We start from the raw sequence: 18924 nt of genomic DNA on the forward strand, positions 1-18924 counted from the left end.
TCTTTAGAGCTTCATGGCATGAAACTTTTTGCATTTCCGTACTATCATCCTCAGAATTATTTCATTTCTCTTCTTGTCTAATTGCAGCAATGATTTCTTCTTCAGTTAAAACATATACGACTTGTTGCTCATTTGGATGATCGAGGAAGACATTAATATCCATTCGATTAGTGTAGTGAAGTTGTCGAATCTGATCACTCAATTTTACAATGACTTTTCTATTCTCTTCATCCACTTCATTTGTAACTTGCAATTCATCGACATCGGGGGTCCTAATTTTGCAGTGCTTAAACTAATTGATAATTGTCTGTGGCTTCACATTAATTGACCATGCAGCAACTGCATTTACAATTCCATCAAGGATACTTATCTTTTCTGGTTCCAATACATGAACTTCTATCCGTTTCAAAAGCAAGCGATTAAAGCGCTGCCGATAATAACCTTTAAAATTTCTAATAATGCCTGCATCACATGGTTGGATTTTGGAAGTGCTAGCTGGTGGTAGAACAGAACAGTTGTGTGATGAAGTGGGGGGAGATTCTCCTTTTTGCCATATGTAGTACAATTATCCAATATAAGCAAGACATTTCTATCCAAACAGCTATCAAACCACTTAAGCAATTCCATAAAAAACAAAGATGTCATCTATGCATTTGAATTCGCTCGATACTTGCAATTGAGATTATCATGGTTAACATTATTAAAGCATCTTGGATTAAGAAACTTACCGATGACCCAAAGTGGAAGTTTGTCAGAGCCGTCGCCGTTGCAACAAATAACAATTGTAATCCTCTCTTGTTTTGCTTTCGGCCCTCCAACTGCTTTGTTGCAAGAGAGTTATCGGCTTCTATTCGATAAAATAAGCCAGTTTCATGCATATTATAAATGTCCTTCCAAGCCCATTTGTCTAATTCCTCTCTTATTGATGACAAACTAGCTTCAATTTTCTCCATATTAATTGAACCACTTTTCTCAAAATGAGGAAAGGAATGAATAGCATGTCGTTGCTTGAACTTTTCCAACCACCATTTGAAAATCCAAACAAGGTAGCTTGGGGATAGAGTTTCCTTAGAAAAATATCTCCTTTCTCTTTTAACAATTCACCCATTCATATTGACATGCTCTTGATGGCATACAAACCATTCATAGAGGGCAGACTCCATTGCTGGGTACTTTACCATCTTTGAATGTTTTGTGTTTGGGTTCAACAATCCTTCATCTTAAAGAAGGTCAGCTGATCGTTTGAGTGTCTTAGATATTGCTGCTTGTGATACCTTAAGACCATGAGTATCTTCTAACCACTTCACAAGATCTTTCTGCTTCCAACTAGGGTTTGATTCTTTCATTTTGCATAACTCAACACGAACACTTTCGGTCAATTGAGTTCATGTATTAACTTTGGGTGGCATGATTGATTTGCTAGAGGAAGAAGAAAGGTATCACTAGAATTGGTGGAAAATTTTATTAAAAACTTGATTGAATAAGTTGAAACAGAACAACCCTATTTATAGTAGGCTAATCATAATTCTACTAGGATAAGTAAATGAGAAATCCTAATGCTACTACTAAAACAATGAATTGAAATCCTACAAATACTAAAACATGAATTGAAATCCTAGTACTATCAAAACATGAATTTTAAAATAGGAAATCAAGTAATATTAAAAGTAAATAGGAAATCCTAATACTATTAAAACATAAATTATAAAATAAGAAACAAGTAATATTAAAAGTAAATAAGCAATCCTAATACTACTAAAACAATTAATTGAAGTCCTAATACATACTACTAAAACATGAATTATAAAATAAGAAATCAAAATAGTTTTTTGCAACTACACATTTATTAAGTTATAACCTACTTATAGTAATAAATTAGTTTGATCCCAACATTATGACTATAGAGAGGTTTTATAGATGACCTATTCAAAACTACATAATTACTTTTATTTCTCATTCTACCATAAATTTTAGATGTTAAAATCAATAATAAGAGGGGAATATTAACTAATAATAGTGTAAATTTTAACGACTCACTAATGATTAATCAATGACAGGGGGATTCTCTTATTTAAGAAACTCTGATGAATTTTTGTTATTATATCATATCTCATGGGATTAATTCATTAACTGATCATTTCGTAATTACGATCGTATGTGCCTCGAATTAATTAAGGGCTGATTGTGATTGTTTTCGATCCCTCCAACTCCATTAATTAACAAAATCACATTATTGAAGAGGTCCAGGAATTTAGCTCATTAACTAGTAGGGCCTTCTTCAAATCTATACCACAACATAAACAGAGTGGGGGATGGGGGATCCCTCCTCTGAAAGCCACTTAATGTTGTACAAGAGAATTTTCACATAATTTAATTCTCCACATTGCATGCAGGGGTGAGCACAGGTAGCAGGTAGAATCAGAACCTACGGATAGAATCAAAACTGGAACCTACCTAGAACCGACACTGTGCGGGCAGGTTTTGGTTCCATTTTTTTGGAACCGACATTATGCAGTTCCGGTTCTGATTCCTATATGTGGAGGAACCAAAACTGGAACCAAAATCGACACCTGAAAAAAAGAACCTGTAGCAGGTACCCGGCTTGGAACCTACTTGGAACCTGCAACAGGTACCCTATTTTCGAACCCGAGTCGAAATAAAATACTTGTTAAAAATGGGGGGTCCATTGTAATTTTACATATAAAAAAACTTTAAATGGAAAAAGTTAAATTTTTACAATAACCTAATTAAATAAATTTACAATTATACCTATTACATATAAACTACACCATATAAAAAACTTTAATATATTATAATATATTAATATTAAAGTTTTGATTAATTAAGTGTATAATTGGAATTATGACCAATTAAAAATGTTTTAATGTTATTAAAAGAATTATTTTTGAATAAAATAGTATATTTGATTGAATAATAATACAATACTTAGTTATTTACTTCAATTATCAAGCTCTAAGTGTATCATTACATATTTATATTATAGTTCAATTATCATTAATTAATTATAAGTTTATAACATTACATTAGTAATTTAGTATATTGCTTAATTAAATAATTAGAAATTTAATTAATTATAACATTACATTATAGAATTATAGTATAATTACTTAATTAATTATAACATTACATTATAAACAAATGAATATTTAGTTAATTATAATATTTCATTATAAACATTAGTACAATACTTAATTAAATGATTAGAAATTTAATTAATTACAATAGTACATTAAAGATTTATAGTATGATTACTTAATTTATTATAACATTACATTATAGTATCATCACATAATTAATTATAATATTACATAATTAAATGATTACTTAATTAATTATGATATTATATTGTAAACATTAGTAATTTACTACATTAGCACAATACTTAATTAAATAATTAGAAAATTAATTAATTATAATATTACATTATAAATTTATAGTATAATTACGTAATTAATTATAACATTACGTTATAAACAAATAATTATTTTAAGGTTTAGGGTTTAGAGTTATAACATTCCATTATAAACATTAGTACAATACTTAATTAAATGATTAGAAATTTAATTAATTATAATATTACATTAAAGACTCATAATATGATCACGTAATTGATTATAACATTATATAATTAAATGATTACTTAATTAATTATGACATTATATTATAAATATTAGTAATTTTCACAATACTTAATTAAATGATTAAAAATTTAATTAATTAAAACATTACATTATAATTAAATAATTACTTAATTAATTATAACATTATATTATATTATAATCACTTAATTAATTATAACATTACATAGTTAAATGATTATTTAATTAATTATAAATTTATAACATTACATTATAAACATTAGTAATTTATTACATTAGTAAATTATTTAATTAAATGATTAAAAATTTAATTAATTATAACATTACATTATAGATTTATAGTATGATTACTTAATTAATTATAATATTTTATTATAAACATTAGTACAATACTTAATTAAATGATTAGAAATTTAATTAATTGTAATATTAAATTATAGATTTATAGTATGATTGTTTAATTAATTATTTGTGTTTTGGTTTTGTTTGAGGAATTTGATATGAATTGTGATGAATTGATTGAATTCAAATGTTGTATATAGATTAGAGGATTTATGAGCCACATTTGACACAAATGAATGAGTAATCAAAATTTGTTTTAAAGTATTTTTGTCATTTTTTAAACTAATAACGGGATAATTGATTTTTTATAGGGTACCGGGGAAAGGAATCGGAAGTCCGGAACCTAAAATTTAGGTTTCAGTTTCTTAAATTTAAGAACCTATACCGTGCGATTCCGGTTTCAATTCATTTTTTTTTGGAAACTTACGCTATACGGTTCCAGTTCCCTTGAAAAATGTAGGGTATTTGGAACCGATGACCCCTTTGCATGATAGTAACCTATAAAATTTTACAATCATTTTTTTAATATATATATTTATCTACCAAATAATAGAAAACTATTTTTTTAAACATTTATATTTATAAATTAAATTTTAAAAATTTCTAATTTATAAACTCTACTAAAGAAATCGTATAAATGAACCCTAGGATTACCAGTTTGTAGTAGTAGTAGGTACTAGGTACCATTGAATTTCCACCATAAAATTTGGGGAACGCACTCAATTGTGCAAAGGGATTTTGTCAACCTCAGTAATGAGAACCATGGCGAAGTTTTCGGTACAAAACTTCTTCAGCTCATAATGTTTCGGAAAAAATGTTTGAATTTTACAAGGAAAAGTTGAAAATTATTATCAAAATGTAACTCTATTTTTTTTTTCTCTCTTATATATCTTTATCATGAATGTGATTAGTAGTTATTAATTTAAAATTTTCAGGTATACAACCTTCTTTCACAACCTCTAACGTTGTAACTTGTCATTAGTTAACTCGCAAATGGGTAGATGAAACCCATTTTGTGAGCTGAAGAGTGACGGGTTGCTATGTCGAGGGTTGTGAGATTGGGTTATGGACCTAACATTACTGTAAAATATTTATAATAATAATTAGAGTCATACTAGGTCTACAATCTAATCTCATAACCTTCAACGTAATAGTTCGTCATTGGTCAATTCGCAAAACAAGTCTCACTTACTTGTATAGTCCTGATTACCTATTTACTAGCTAAATAATGACAAACTACTATATCGGAAAATGTGATAGAAAATTGTGCGAAAAGGTTGTGGAGTAGCATTATTGAAAAATAATACATCAATGGGTGGTAAGAGTAATGTGGTATTATGATCGGTAGTTATTCAATGACGTCAACATACAACCAACAGTAAACTCTCGAATAGTACATTAGTGGTATGATAGAATAATAGATGGATCAATGAACTCGGACATGCATGATTTTATCCTTTAATGAACTCCACTGAATCAAGTCTTATAGGAGCCAAAGAAGGATTTTTCACAATCGTAGTAAATTCATCATCACTACTGTCCAAATCAACAAATTTCTTCAAGAACGCCACCGTAATTCCACCAACACATCTCCTCATTGGATCCCTTGAACACTTTCCATTTGTGCACAAACACTTTGAAATTACCCTGGAACCAAAATCCGCCGGACGATCATCTAACATGTCCATGTGGCCGTAATCTGTAGCAACAAAATGAGATCGAGTAGATTTACATCTGTTATAAAACTCCTCGTGGTTGGCTCCTTCCGGAGCGCAGGACGCCACACACTTTGTTACGCCACCCAGTCCGGTTCCAATCACTGTGACGGGCATCGAGGAAGACAAGAAGTTGAACGAGTCATAGGAGAGGAGAGGTGGATTGAGTGCAGTGCATTTTGATGTCCCGGCGACGGGGTCTATGCCGATTATTGCTGAAAACTGAGGGACTACTTGGGGGGTTTTGGCGTATCCGAGTGCGAGACCAAATGCTGTTTGTCCTCCTCGACTGTGGCCTGAAAGAACAAGATTGTCTAGGTTGGGTTCAACATTCTCCGGAAGAACTGATTGGAGCCCTGAGGATAGCCAATTTGCAATCTGTGCAGCATAGTCAACTTCGGTGTTTCCAGACGGTGGCAAGAAGCTGTATAACTGGAAATAATCCAAATAATCTATATCAAATCTTAAAAACTGTAACATTTACTACACCGACGCGGTCCGGCGTCAGCCCAAGTGGAGACAGGCTTTCCGGCGCTACTAGCGCCAGATTTTATCTGTCCAAACTCTCGACGTCATAGATGACATCAGCATATGGATAGTTACTGTAATTCCTCGACGCAAATTTACTGCGTCGGAGGAATACCGTTACCTTGACGCCAGCGACGTTAGATATTGAATTTATATGCTGATGCTACAAACATCGGGACCTAGCTTTGGTGTATTGAACCTTTTTGATAGGGAATATATATATATATATGGAAATTCATAATGAACAATTAGTTACCTGAGGAGCAACAACTATGAATCCATGGGAAGCAATGTGTTGAAAGAGGTCAGAATAGCTTTTATTGCCAAGGGAGGTACCAGGAAAGAACAATATAACATCATAAGTTCCTGGTTCCGACGGACAAACAATAAACAATTGTTTAGGAGGTGAATTATTTGATGGCTCAATTGTGGTGGTTGTTGGAGTATAACTTCCTTTCACAAAGACCGGAAGTGTTGTTGCTTCTGTTATTGAAACTGGTTTAGCTTCCACCACCGCCATTATTCTCTATGATCGATCTGATCTTTGTGGTGTTTGTCTCAGAGAGCAGGAACAAATTTATAATTAAACGTATTTCTTGAGGGACTTCGGGGACTATAACATGTTGCTAGTGTACGTGTGGTGGAGCTATCTTAATAATAATGTGTTGCATGTGAGAAAAATGGAGCTGAAATAATTACGCTGGCCATAACTTGGAGGTATTCATTTAAATCATTGCAGAAATACATCTCTGGTTGAATGTATCTCAATTCAGAATCATCAGTTATGGTTACTTTCTTTGGTATCTGTCTCTTTCGTGCAACTAATAGTGATGAAAACGTGCCTCCTTTCTATGTTCTGTAGTTTTCTCTTCTTTGAAAAACTGTTTCTACAAACTTGTATCAAACCATCTGCAAATCAATAAAAACGGGTCCTTAGAGTTTCCATACCAATAATTTCATAAAAATAAATTATCTGGGCTCACATGATGGGATGATCATCATGCGTCCAACTACTATCAAATAAAATCATTAAAGTTTTGAAGCAATTAATCCTCGCCTACTTTTTTAAAGTTTGGTTGATGAGCAAACTTTTTTCAAGAGGGGAACTTTAGTATCACTTATTCACTCGTAATGTTTCGAAAAAGATGTTTAAATAATGATAATAAAGCTGAAAATGATCTCATGTAACTCTCCGCCTTTAGGTATTTTGTCTGCTATTTATGATTAAATAATGAAAAAATAAATAAATAATTAATTGATATATATATAAAGGTTTACTAGTTATGGCTTCTTTGCTATACTGTAGCATGACAAAATTTACTTGTTTGAAAAACATTTTAATTTTCTCCCAGTATGCTTACTGGGACCAATCACAGAAATTATCAAACGTTTTTTTCATCTTAATGAGTAAAGACAAATTAGCTAATAACTAGGGTTGGCAAAAAAATCCATGAAGCTATACAAAACCGTGAAGCCGTACGATATAGTACAATAATGGATTTTTAGTAAAAAAAAAATAATTCGTTTGGTTTTCTTTTTAAGAATGGCACGATACGATTTTTGGGTTTTTTTTTTGGTTATTCGAACTTAATCGTACCATACTAAACCCTTTTTTTTTTAAATTTTTTTAAATAGCCTTGAAATTGCCAAAATGAAAACCCTATAGAATATATATATTAAAAAAAAAACCTTTAAATATTAAAAAACCCTCAATCAAAAACCAATAAAATCACAAAAAGTGTCTCTCAAGTTTCCTTCCAACTTCGAGCTTAACGCACTGCGATTATTGTGAGACTTGGACAGTAGTGAATCAACGTGTGTGGCTCTGTAGAGGTTGCGCTGTTATCAAACTGTCTTTTATTCCTTCTCCCATCCATCTCCCACCCGCAACTACCGAAATTCAAATTCTTGTCCTATTTGCCTGCGCATGCCATTGAAAGTAACTTGAATATTGATACAAGATTTTGCTCTTGGAATTAAGTTTGAATTCATCACATATGGAAATTTGATAGGCATACATGTTGGAGTTGTCGATTACTTCATTATTAATAGGCCACGTAGACAAATTTGGATTTCTTTACGTTATTAATTTTTTATTCGGTTTGAGTTTAGGAATAGAAATCCTTGTAATACTAGGTTTTAATCTTTTAAACATAATATATAAACACGTTTTTCTCTTGTAATGAGCGATAGCAATCATAGAACACATTCATTTATTGTAATCGAGAGAGGTGAGGTAATATTACAATAATATTGATTCTGTTAGACATATTCTATTAATTAGATGAACCAAAGTAAAATCACATGTACTGCTTCTTTCTTTTACTGTTTGTAGTTTGTGTGTTTGTTATTTTAGTTTCGCACACGCGAAAAGCTGTGCCAACAACCCACCGGTGTATTATCATCGGGACCATATACCCCGACGCTGGTGTAATTATAAAGTCCTTTGCACTACCGAGTGATTATACCATCCTTGATAAATAACTATAATTATTGTTTACACTGTTTAGTTTTAACCATATATGGATTATGGACAGACTACAAGCAGCTAAGAAGAGAGCAATATCAATATTTAAAAAGGTGGGAAAGGCCCGGCCCAATCGGTCCTGGGACCGATCCTTTGGCCTTTGGGTGGACAATTTTTTTTTGTTGTAAAATGTCATTTCAATTCTTATATTTATTGCTAATTTTTATTAAATAAGGGGTTTTGGATATTTTATAGGGATTAAAAGGAAATCGGGGAGGAGGGACCAGCCCTGGGCTTGGGCCTGGGCCTAGGACCAGTTCCATGCCCGGGCCTTGGAATCAGTGGTGGCCGGAACCTGCCGTAATGACACATTATCTGTTGGATCTGGCTGGTAGTGCGTCGATCTGGCCTTTTCTGGCTAGATCAGGCCACATATGGCCATTGAAGATGGCCATATCTTGGTCGTCGTTTGGCCGTCATTGTCGTTGATCTAGTCATCAACGGCTAGATCTGTGGCCGTAGATTTGGCAATTTCTAGCTAGATCCACGATGGATCTAACCAGAAAAGGGCAGATCAGTGCACTATTGACCAAATCCAACCGGTAGTGCGTTATTACGACAGATTCTGACCACCTTCTGGCGTTGGTGGCTAGCTACTGGCAATACGTGGGTGGATGGGGGTGTTTTTGTTCATTTATAAACTTTTACTGTTAGGGATGTTTAGTTAAATTAACAAACCTAGGGGTTAAAAATATCTAAATATTTTAAAAAATGCTATTAAAAAATATACAAAAAACTTCTTAAATACTACTTAACTGAACTTTTTCTAAAATATTATTCTAAAAAATGTCAAAATAGTGAACCAAACCCACGATAAGAATTGGCTTTCTCGACTGCCGGGCCTGCCTCGTTAGGGTCTATCTTTCTAGTGGTGATAGTGATACTTACAATGATATATAATTTGGTTGAAGCTCCGAGGTGGCTACTGCTCTGAAGGCGGAAGGTTTAGTTGCTAGGTGTTATACCTGAAAAAGTAGGGCTGACGCAAGACCCAGTCAGCATAAAAAGTCAGAACTTAGGTAGGCCCACAGCCAGTCAGAGGCAGTCACGTCATACAATAACAGGGGCGGCATGCTTATGTCAGGGCAGTGGGTGCGTGTCAGACCAGCCAGGAGCTATAGCGATTCTACGTGTCCAATCCCTGCACCAAATCGCGTAAATCACTCCAGAAGGTGGCAATGGGACATAAAGAAGGATTTGCACAGATAATCCTACTAACTCACAGATTTAGTAATGATAACCTTAATCCATCTTACTATAAATTGAGAGCTCCTCTCTCATTTAAAGGATTAGCTAATCTCTCAAAAGAAAAATAGCAATCTCTCTCTTGTATAATCATTTGTAAATCAGCTCGCTGAATGCGACCTGATCTTTACTATTAATACAAAATCAGTGGACGTAGGATTTGCTTCCTTAGCATCTGAACCACTTTAAACGCTGTTCCCTATTGTTTTTACTCATTCTTTCACCCGTGTGTGTCTTCTAGGCTAGCTCAGCATTTCACATGTGTATTTGGTTAGTGTCAAAATAATGCATCAACAGTTTGACGCTAGAGGGAGGCGCCTGATTTAGTATTCGTCCTTCATCAGGAGAATATCTAACTTACCGGTCCTACAACAGCAAATAGCTTGCTGACTTAAACCTGAGCAAACCAATCAGGGCGCTGAGGAGATAAACTAAGTGCAGGAGGACACCTGTCTTGGGGTACCTTTGGTTCCGCAAAATATCACTAGGGATGTCCCGTCAAGTTTACAACTTGACACTGCCATCGTGAGCTACCTGGAGAGGTTCAACAATACTCTCCAAACAGTCAAACAAAGGTTGGACCGTTTGGACCAGGGCGTGCCACTCGAATCAGTCGGAGCGGTGCAATTGCCAAAAACGCCTGCAGGTCATGCGAAAGTGCGGCAAAGGGCGATAGCCCGTGCCGCGAGCACTGCAGCATGCCAAAGGAAGGGTAAGCAAGTGGAGAAAAATGGGCCTAAAGGCTCCAAAGGGCCGGTGAACACCGACCACGTCTAGAATAGAATACCCGTGGTGTTAAGACTCGGTGAAAAGTCATAGCCCGAGCCATCCCATGCCGCGTCGCATGAAAATCTTCATAAAAGTGCTGGGAGGGGTGATTCTCATCACCGTCATAAAAGCAATCCTGATCATAGTCGTGCGAGAGGTTCCCACACTCCGCGGGGCGGTTCATACCACTGCGAAGGTCGTGAAAATTCCTCGCACCATTCATCGCCATCAGAAGGCTCAAGCCAGCATATGTCAAGAGCAGCCGAAACTGCTGGTCGAGGTGAAGTGGAATCCGACCTCCGGACTTTCCTCAATCACAATTGCGAGGGTCGAACTCACATGGGTGAAAGCAATCCCCAAATAGCTCCGCTGCCTCAGATTGAGGAGCTATAGTAAGCTTTAGATCAGCTGAAAGCTCAACAAAATGAGCAAGGGCAGGTCGCAGTAGCGTCTCCCTTTTCTTTGGCAGTATTAGCCACACCACTCCCATCAAGATTTAGAATGCCCGATATGCTAGCGTTCGATGGAAATTCTAATCCGCAAGATCACTTGTATGAATTCAACGATCTGATGGAGCTTCACCAGGTTTCAGATTTGGCAAAATGCCGTTGTTTGGCAGTTACTCTAACCTCTATGCCAAACGATGGTTCAGGTCGCTCCCAGCAGGATCGATCAGCCGTGGCCTCAAATGAGCGCGACATTCCTGAGGCATTTCCAAACGAATCGAAAGTTCTCGATGCCTTTGAGCTACCTCAGCAATATAAGGCAAGAGAGGGATGAATCCCTCCAATCATACATCGATAGATTCCACAGAGAACTTAATAAGGTAGCTCACACTCCCGAAGAGTCTATTCGGACTCTCATCATAACGGCAGTTCGCCTACAAACCGACCTATGGACCTACAAACCGACCTATGGAAATAGTTACAGGCTGAGGATGATGTTTCCCTCACCTGCTTTTATAACCTTGCGGAGAAGTACCTCCGTATTGAAAGTTCTGTGGCGGCGCTCCACCGCCGCGACCCCGGCGCTAAAGGAAGTGCGCCTGGTCAAGGGGAAAGTAGGAGAGTTGATCGCAGATGGGCTACTAATGATCAACGAAAAGGAAAGAAACCGCGCTACGAGCCCAAAAAGTCTTATGCTCTAGTTCCTAGTCGCAATCGCGATAGAAATCAGTGTACACCTTTGAATGCGTCTATATCGGCTATTCTTGACAAGTCGGAAGAAGCCAGCCTGCTTTGAGAGCCTGAGCCCATGAAAAATCCTCTATCAGCCAGAAATAGTAAAAAATATTGTCGTTTTCATCGGGATAACGAACATCATATCAATGAGTGTCGAGCTCTCAAACAGGCAATCGAAGACCTCATCAAGCAGGGGCATTTCAAGGAATATATTGATGACTTCACTCCTGCACAAGAGAAAAATCAAGGGGAACTAGGAAAGAAACGTCGTGCTCGCAAAGGTGTGTGCAACGTCAATATGATCTTCGGGGGATCACACCTCGCGGGGAACTCGCGAGGTGCCCAGGAGAGATATTCTCGCGCAGCCCATCACAACCCTATCAGTGTGATGAGCATGACGCGACGACCACAAAAGGTTTGCAGGGAAGAGGAAATTACCTAATCCAAAAACGATGCAGTTCGATTGCATCATCCCCACGATGATGCTCTTGTGATCACGCCCCTAATAGGGCGCCATAACGTCCACAGAATGTTGGTGGACAATAAAAGTGCTGTGAACATCCTGTTCCAGACAGCTTTCGAAAGAATGAACTTGGACGAGGCCGACTTGAAGCCCGCCTTGATCCATTTATATGGTTTTACAAGGGACCACCAAATCCCCAAAGGAATGATCTTGCTTCCAGTCACGCTGGGTAACTTTGACGAAGTGACCAAGGTAACTGAATTCTTGGTAGTGGATTGCCCATCCGCTTTTAATGGTATCCTGGGGTGACCTCTACTGAGAATCTTCAAGGTAGTCACTTCGATATACCATCTGAAGATGAAGTCCCCACCCCGACGGGAATAGGGGAAGTTAGCAGATCTTAGCACGCATCTCGTGATTATTACATAAAAGCAGTGCAAATTGTAACATCTGCTGAAACTCATACGATGCATGCATAATAACAATGTAAAATTGGGCCCCAAAAATTTCTTTTCATTATAATACATATGTCTTTTATACACAAATAGTACTGTTTACAAAAATGCATTTTAAAAGACAAAACAGGGGAACAGTGTAGCTATTGCTCCTCGCTTGCCGACGCCCCTCCGACCGCATCAACACCTAGAACCTGCGTCCACAAAGGAAAATAACGGGGTGAGCACAATTAATGCTCAGTAAGTAAAACTCTCTAACTGTCTGTCCCCGTGTGAAACTAATAATTCTTTCCTTTTTCTAATTCTGTTTCTGTTTCTATTTCTACTAAATACCATGGCCTCATCTTACCGGAGGTACGGCCGGATGGCGTTCACACAGCACCATCTCACTCTCCATGACTATCGGGTGGAATTCACACAGTACTAACCCGTTCTTAGTGACTACCGAGTAGGGATCACAAAGCACTTACTCGGTTTTCCTAACTATCGGGTGGAGATCACCTAGCACCTACCCGTTCCTCATGACTTTTGGGTAACGATCACCAAGCATTAACCCGTTTCTAGTCACTGTCAGGGGATGATCACAAAGCATCTACCCGCTCCTACTAACTAGTGGATGATGATCACAAAGCATCAAACCACTTATCTAATAACTAATTGGGTAGTGATCACAAAGCATCTACCCTATTTATATTACTCATTGGGTGACGATCACAAAGCATCTACCCCATTTCTATTACTCATTGGGTGACGATCACAAAGCATCTACCCCTTTTCTATTACTCATTGGGTGACGATCACAAAGCATCTACCCCTTTTCTATTACTCATTGGGTGACGATCACAAAGCATCGACCCATCTCTAAGGGCTATTCGGATGATGATCACAAAGCATCAATCCGATTCCCATAACGGTCGGGTGATGATCACAAAGCATCATCCCAACTATACTACTCTTCTAATTCATTCTATTGTAGCATTTTCCAATGCTTTCTACCCTTACAGTAATTGCACCCACTAAGCTCTCTACTCATAGAGTAATTGCATACACAATTTTCTTACACTTTCTTAGGTCACTTTTCTATGTACAACTAGTACCTATGGATGGTTCAACTTCACCAATGCTCTTATGAGATGCCAACATGCAATATTGCAAGAATTAAGGTTCATTACTCACACTCAAACCTCTATTAGACATTTCATCAAACAACTCATGTGCACTATAAAACTCTATCATAGCCATGATTCTAAAACTTTTTCTAACCATCCAAAATGGGGGAAAACCCCTTCACAAAGCCATAAAAACCTGTCAAACAAAACACTTCCAAAAAGGGTTCCATAACACCCTTTCAAATCCATCTCAACTACCTTGCCAACCCAACAACCCATTTCTCATATTTGCAATATGTAAGCATTCTTAAGGCATAGAAATCTCTATGACAACCTCCATACATGGCATATTACATGCACATCACATACATATATCATGTCTATCAAAACCCTAATTAAGAAATTTCATAAATCTCAACTTGGGTTGGGTTTTACTTACCTTGTTATGGAGAGACTTCACCAACTCTTCCTTTCACTTGTTTTGCTTGACTTTTCCTCTTAGGAAGCCTTAGGTTGCTTTTCTACCCCAAATCACTTCAAAAAATCCCTTGGAATTCCTTGATCAAAAGAAAAGAGAAGTTGATAGGAAGAAGAATGAAGAGTTGCGTTTTTGGAGAAGAAGAATGAGGGGTTTTCTGATTCTAATTCCTTTTAATGAAATATATACCCAATCATTCCCATTTTGCCCTTACTCTTATTTGGGAATTTCATCCATATCCTTTGATTCATTACAAACTCACCCACATATCAACATATTCTCCATGAAAAATCCTTATTATTAACTCCCCACTTTTCCTGCTAATTAGGGGTAGAATGGTCAAATTGCCCTTAGGGAAGAAAATATCTAAAACTTAACCAACATTAAAATCGGCCCGTCGCCGCGGTGAAACCGTCCAGAGAGTTTCCGGTGGTTTCAACACATCTTCGCCGCGGCGAAGATTCTTCTTTGCCCCGGCGAAGCTCGGCATACTACACTTCTTCTATTTTTAACCCATTTCAAGGCAATTAATCCACACAACACTCATACTAATAACTATCAAACAATATTACCAAAACAACTCAAATGAGGGCGAAAGAGGAACCAATAACTACGTACCTCAAGTGGGGCGTTACACAAATGGCGAGCTAAGGGAAAGGTATCTCGCGCAGCATTCCTCTACAGCCTGGCCCAACCGAGGATAATATGGATCCTCGTATTCAGGAATACCCTTCCAGTGGGCCAATTAGGGGTGGAAAAAAAAATCCGAAAATTGAACCGGATCGAAAATTTGGTTTTTTTGGGGTTTTGGTTCGGTTTTATAAAAAAACTGAATATCCAGTTTGGTTTTAGTTTTTAGTTAAATGAATTCCGGTTACCTGGAAACCGGTTTTTGAACCGAATTTTTAAACAAATTTGAAATTATGCATTTTGGGTTTTTGACTTTGGAATCCCCAGGTAAGAGTGTAAGACCATAACTGGCTAACTCTCAGTCACTCACTCACTCAGTCTCTCACTCTCACTCTCACTCCTCACTCCCTGTCTCTCTCGACTCTCTCTCAGACTCTTTGTTCTCACTTCTCACGCGGTCAAGCCTCATTGCCTCAGGCCCTCAGCCACACAAAATCATAAATTTCTTAGTTCTCATGCCGCTAATCTTTGCTCACCAGACGGCAGACACTGTCACACCACTCCACCAGGCAGTTGCAAACTTTCAGTTACCACTCACCATTCTTCTTTCTCTCAGTCACTGGAAAGCTCAATAGTCACCGATCTTTGCTCACCAGACGGTAGATGGCAGACACTAGGAAGCCACAGTTGCAGATTTGCAGTCACCAACTCACCATTCTTCTTTCTCTCAGTCACCGAAAAGCTCACCAGTTAGTGCAGTCACCGATCTTTGCTCACCAGATGGCAGACGGCAGACACTAGGCAGCCGCAATTGCAGACTTGTAGTCACCAACTCACCATTCTTCTTTCTCTCAGTCACCAAAATGCCATCATGGGCCATTATGACCACCATTGGAAGGACATGACCCTCTCTTGAGGGTAGATTTTATCAGAGAGGTTGATGCATTAATAAAAGAGGTAGAGCTGGAGCAAAGTGAAGCGCGAAATTCTCAAGGGTTTGATCCCGTATCCATTGCAGTTAGGTTGAAGCAACGAACCATACACCAAGTTGAAGCTTTGTTAAACCTCGCCCTTCATTTGAAGTGGTAATCATCGCCTTTCGTATAGAACCCTATATCTGCATTTTGTTAATCTCCACTTAGGTCTACAGAACAGTTCCGTTGGATTTTTTTTTTTTTTAAATTTATTTCTAGAGTTTTGTGTTGTAAATATAAAACTTGTTTGTTAGGATAATTACTTCGTTGAATTATATACGACAATATTTTGAGCTTTCAGTCTCCTCTGTCATGGCACTATTGAATTGTTCTTGTATCTACAAAGCTGTTCAGCGGAAGAACAAGAATTATAACTCTTTCATTGAGAGAAACAGGATGCCGAAATTCATATGATAAGAAAAGTCGAATACTGCTACACTTTAGAGGTAAAACATGGAAATGATTTATTGGGTGATATTTCAACATTTTCTTAATGAAAATAACAGATTGATAATGGCCTTATTAAAACAATAAAACGAATTCAAATTATTCAAGTGTAATAAAAACCTAGAAAAATAAAAAAAATGGGCCGAATGGAGGGTTTGACAAAATTGGGCCGAAAAAAATCTTGAAATCCAGCCCATTATAATTAACCGGTTTATAATCAAAACCGGACCGGTTTCGGTTCAATTTTATTTGGAAACCGAAAATCGGTTCGGTTCAAACTGGTTAACCAGTTTTTTCCACCCCTAGGGCCAGTTGAGGATGTGTCGAAAGTATCGGTCGACCAGAGTGAGCCGAGCAGAGTGTTAAGGATTGGGAGCAATCTCAACCCCCAACTGGCCACCGAACTGACCAGCTTTCTCAGAGAGAATATCGGTGTGTTCGCATGGTCACATGCAGACATGGTCAGGATCAGCCCAGATATTATTTGCCATGCATTGAACATCGATAGTGAACCTAAGCCGGTTTGCCAAAAGCAGAGAGCGATGGATCCAAAACGTTGTGTCGCCTTGAAGCTTGAGGTAGATAATCTCCTTCGAAATAGGTTTATCCGAGAAGCGCTCTATCCAACCTGGGTTGCCAACCGGGTTCTAGTAAAGAAGCCTAACGACAAATGGTGGACCTGCGTCGACTTTACCGACCTCAATAAAGCATGCCTAAAAGATAGCTTTCCCCTACCTAGAATCGACCAGCTCAAGGATGCCACCTCTGGACACGAGCTGCTAAGTTTTATGGATGCGTAGTCGGGATACAATCAAATTTCGATGTATGAGCCGGAAGAAGAGCATACATCCTTTGTTATAGATCGGGGGCTGTACTGCTATAGAGTTATGCCCTTCGGCCTTAAGAACGCTGGCGCAACTTACTAGCAGTTGGTTAATCGAATATTTTCCAAACAGATCAGAAAATCGATGGAGGTCTATATAGATGACATTTTGGTCAAGTCATATGTCGCTTCAGATTACATAGCGCATCTCGCTGAGATGTTCGACATCCTCCGATAATACAAAATGAAGCTAAACCCCCTCAAGTGCTCATTCGGAGTATCTTCGGGAAAATTCCTAGGATACATGGTTAACCAACGGGGAATAGAGATCAACCCCGAGAAAATCCAAGCTTTCCTCGATATGAAGAGCCCGACCAACAAAAAGCAGGTCATGAGCCTCAATGGGTGAATAGTGACACTAAGTCATTTCATATCAAGGGCAACAAATCGCTGCTTGCTATTCTTCAATGTTCTAAGGGCCAATAAAAAGTTTGAGTGGACTCCCAAGTGTGAACAGGCATTCCAGAGTATTAAAGAACACCTCGGGAAGATACCTCTTCTGTCCAAACCTCTCCCGCAAGAGATCCTCCTCCTATATCTATCCATCTCTCAGTTCGCGGTCAGTGCAGCCATAATTCAGGAAGAGGATAAGGTCCAATGGTCGATGTATTACGCGAGCAAATATCTGTTGGATGCTGAGATGTGGTATCCGGAAATGGAACGGTTAGCCTATGCCCTGCTAATCGCTTCCAGCAAGTTGCAACCTTACTTCTACGCCCATACGATCCACATAATGACTAATTACCCGCTCAGGCAGGTCCTCTAGAAGCCGGAGGCATCAGGTAAATTACTTAAATGGGCCATGGAATTAAGTCAGTTCGATCTGAAGTACAGACCGAAATCAACTATCAAAGGGCAGGCTGTTGCCAACTTCATATCCGAATTCTCATATCATGCAACGGATGAGTCGGAGCAACAGCCTAGTGAAGTCATTTAGGAAACTGCTCAAAATCTATCGACCTAAAGCCTCTAAGTCAATGGATCATCAAACAGAAAGAGGGTCGGGATAGGTCTTCTCTTTTTGAGTCCCGAAGGGGCTTGCATTCATGGCATTCTCCGGTTCGGTTTTAAGGCAACCAATAATGAGGCCGAGTATGAAGCTCTGCTCGCTGGACTGCGATTGGCCAAAGAAATAGGTGCAACTGCAATCAGTATCCACAGCGACTCCATGCTAGTCGTTAACTGAATTTTGGGGAAGTACCAAGCCAAGGAAGAAAATATGATCAGCTACCTGAAGAAGTCTAAGGCCGCGCTCGAGCGGTTCAAGCACTTCGCGATCACATAGATTCCTAGAGATAGCAACTCTATGGTAGATGCCTTGGCAAGGATAACCTCGTCATTGGACTCAGATGCACCAGAAAGTATTCTTGTTTGATTCATTGAGACCCCCCGTATCAGCCCAATCGAACAGGTTGTGAATGTAATAGAATCAGATTTCTGGATGACCCCTATCATTCAGTATCTCAGGGATGGGACCTTGCCTAACTCAAGGTCGAGGCAAGGACTCTACGAACAAAATCTGCTCTTTACACCCTCATCAGAGACCAGATGTATAGGCG

General features: G+C 37.9%; 1 protein-coding gene across 1 annotated transcript; it reads right to left on the reverse strand.

Moving 5' to 3' along the window:
* Positions 1-5346: 5346 nt before the first annotated feature.
* Positions 5347-6926, reverse strand: LOC116145869 (chlorophyllase-1, chloroplastic-like). Its single transcript, XM_031431307.1, has 2 exons — positions 6462-6926; positions 5347-6109 (listed from the first exon to the last, which is right to left on the reverse strand). The coding sequence occupies exons 1-2, from the start codon at positions 6723-6725 to the stop codon at positions 5414-5416; spliced, it is 960 nt and encodes a 319-aa protein (XP_031287167.1). The 5' UTR covers positions 6726-6926; the 3' UTR covers positions 5347-5413.
* Between the last annotated feature and the right edge of the window lie 11998 nt (positions 6927-18924).

The sequence above is a fragment of the Pistacia vera genome, unplaced genomic scaffold, assembly GCF_008641045.1.
Source record: "Pistacia vera cultivar Batoury unplaced genomic scaffold, PisVer_v2 Contig468, whole genome shotgun sequence".
NCBI lineage: Eukaryota > Viridiplantae > Streptophyta > Magnoliopsida > Sapindales > Anacardiaceae > Pistacia > Pistacia vera.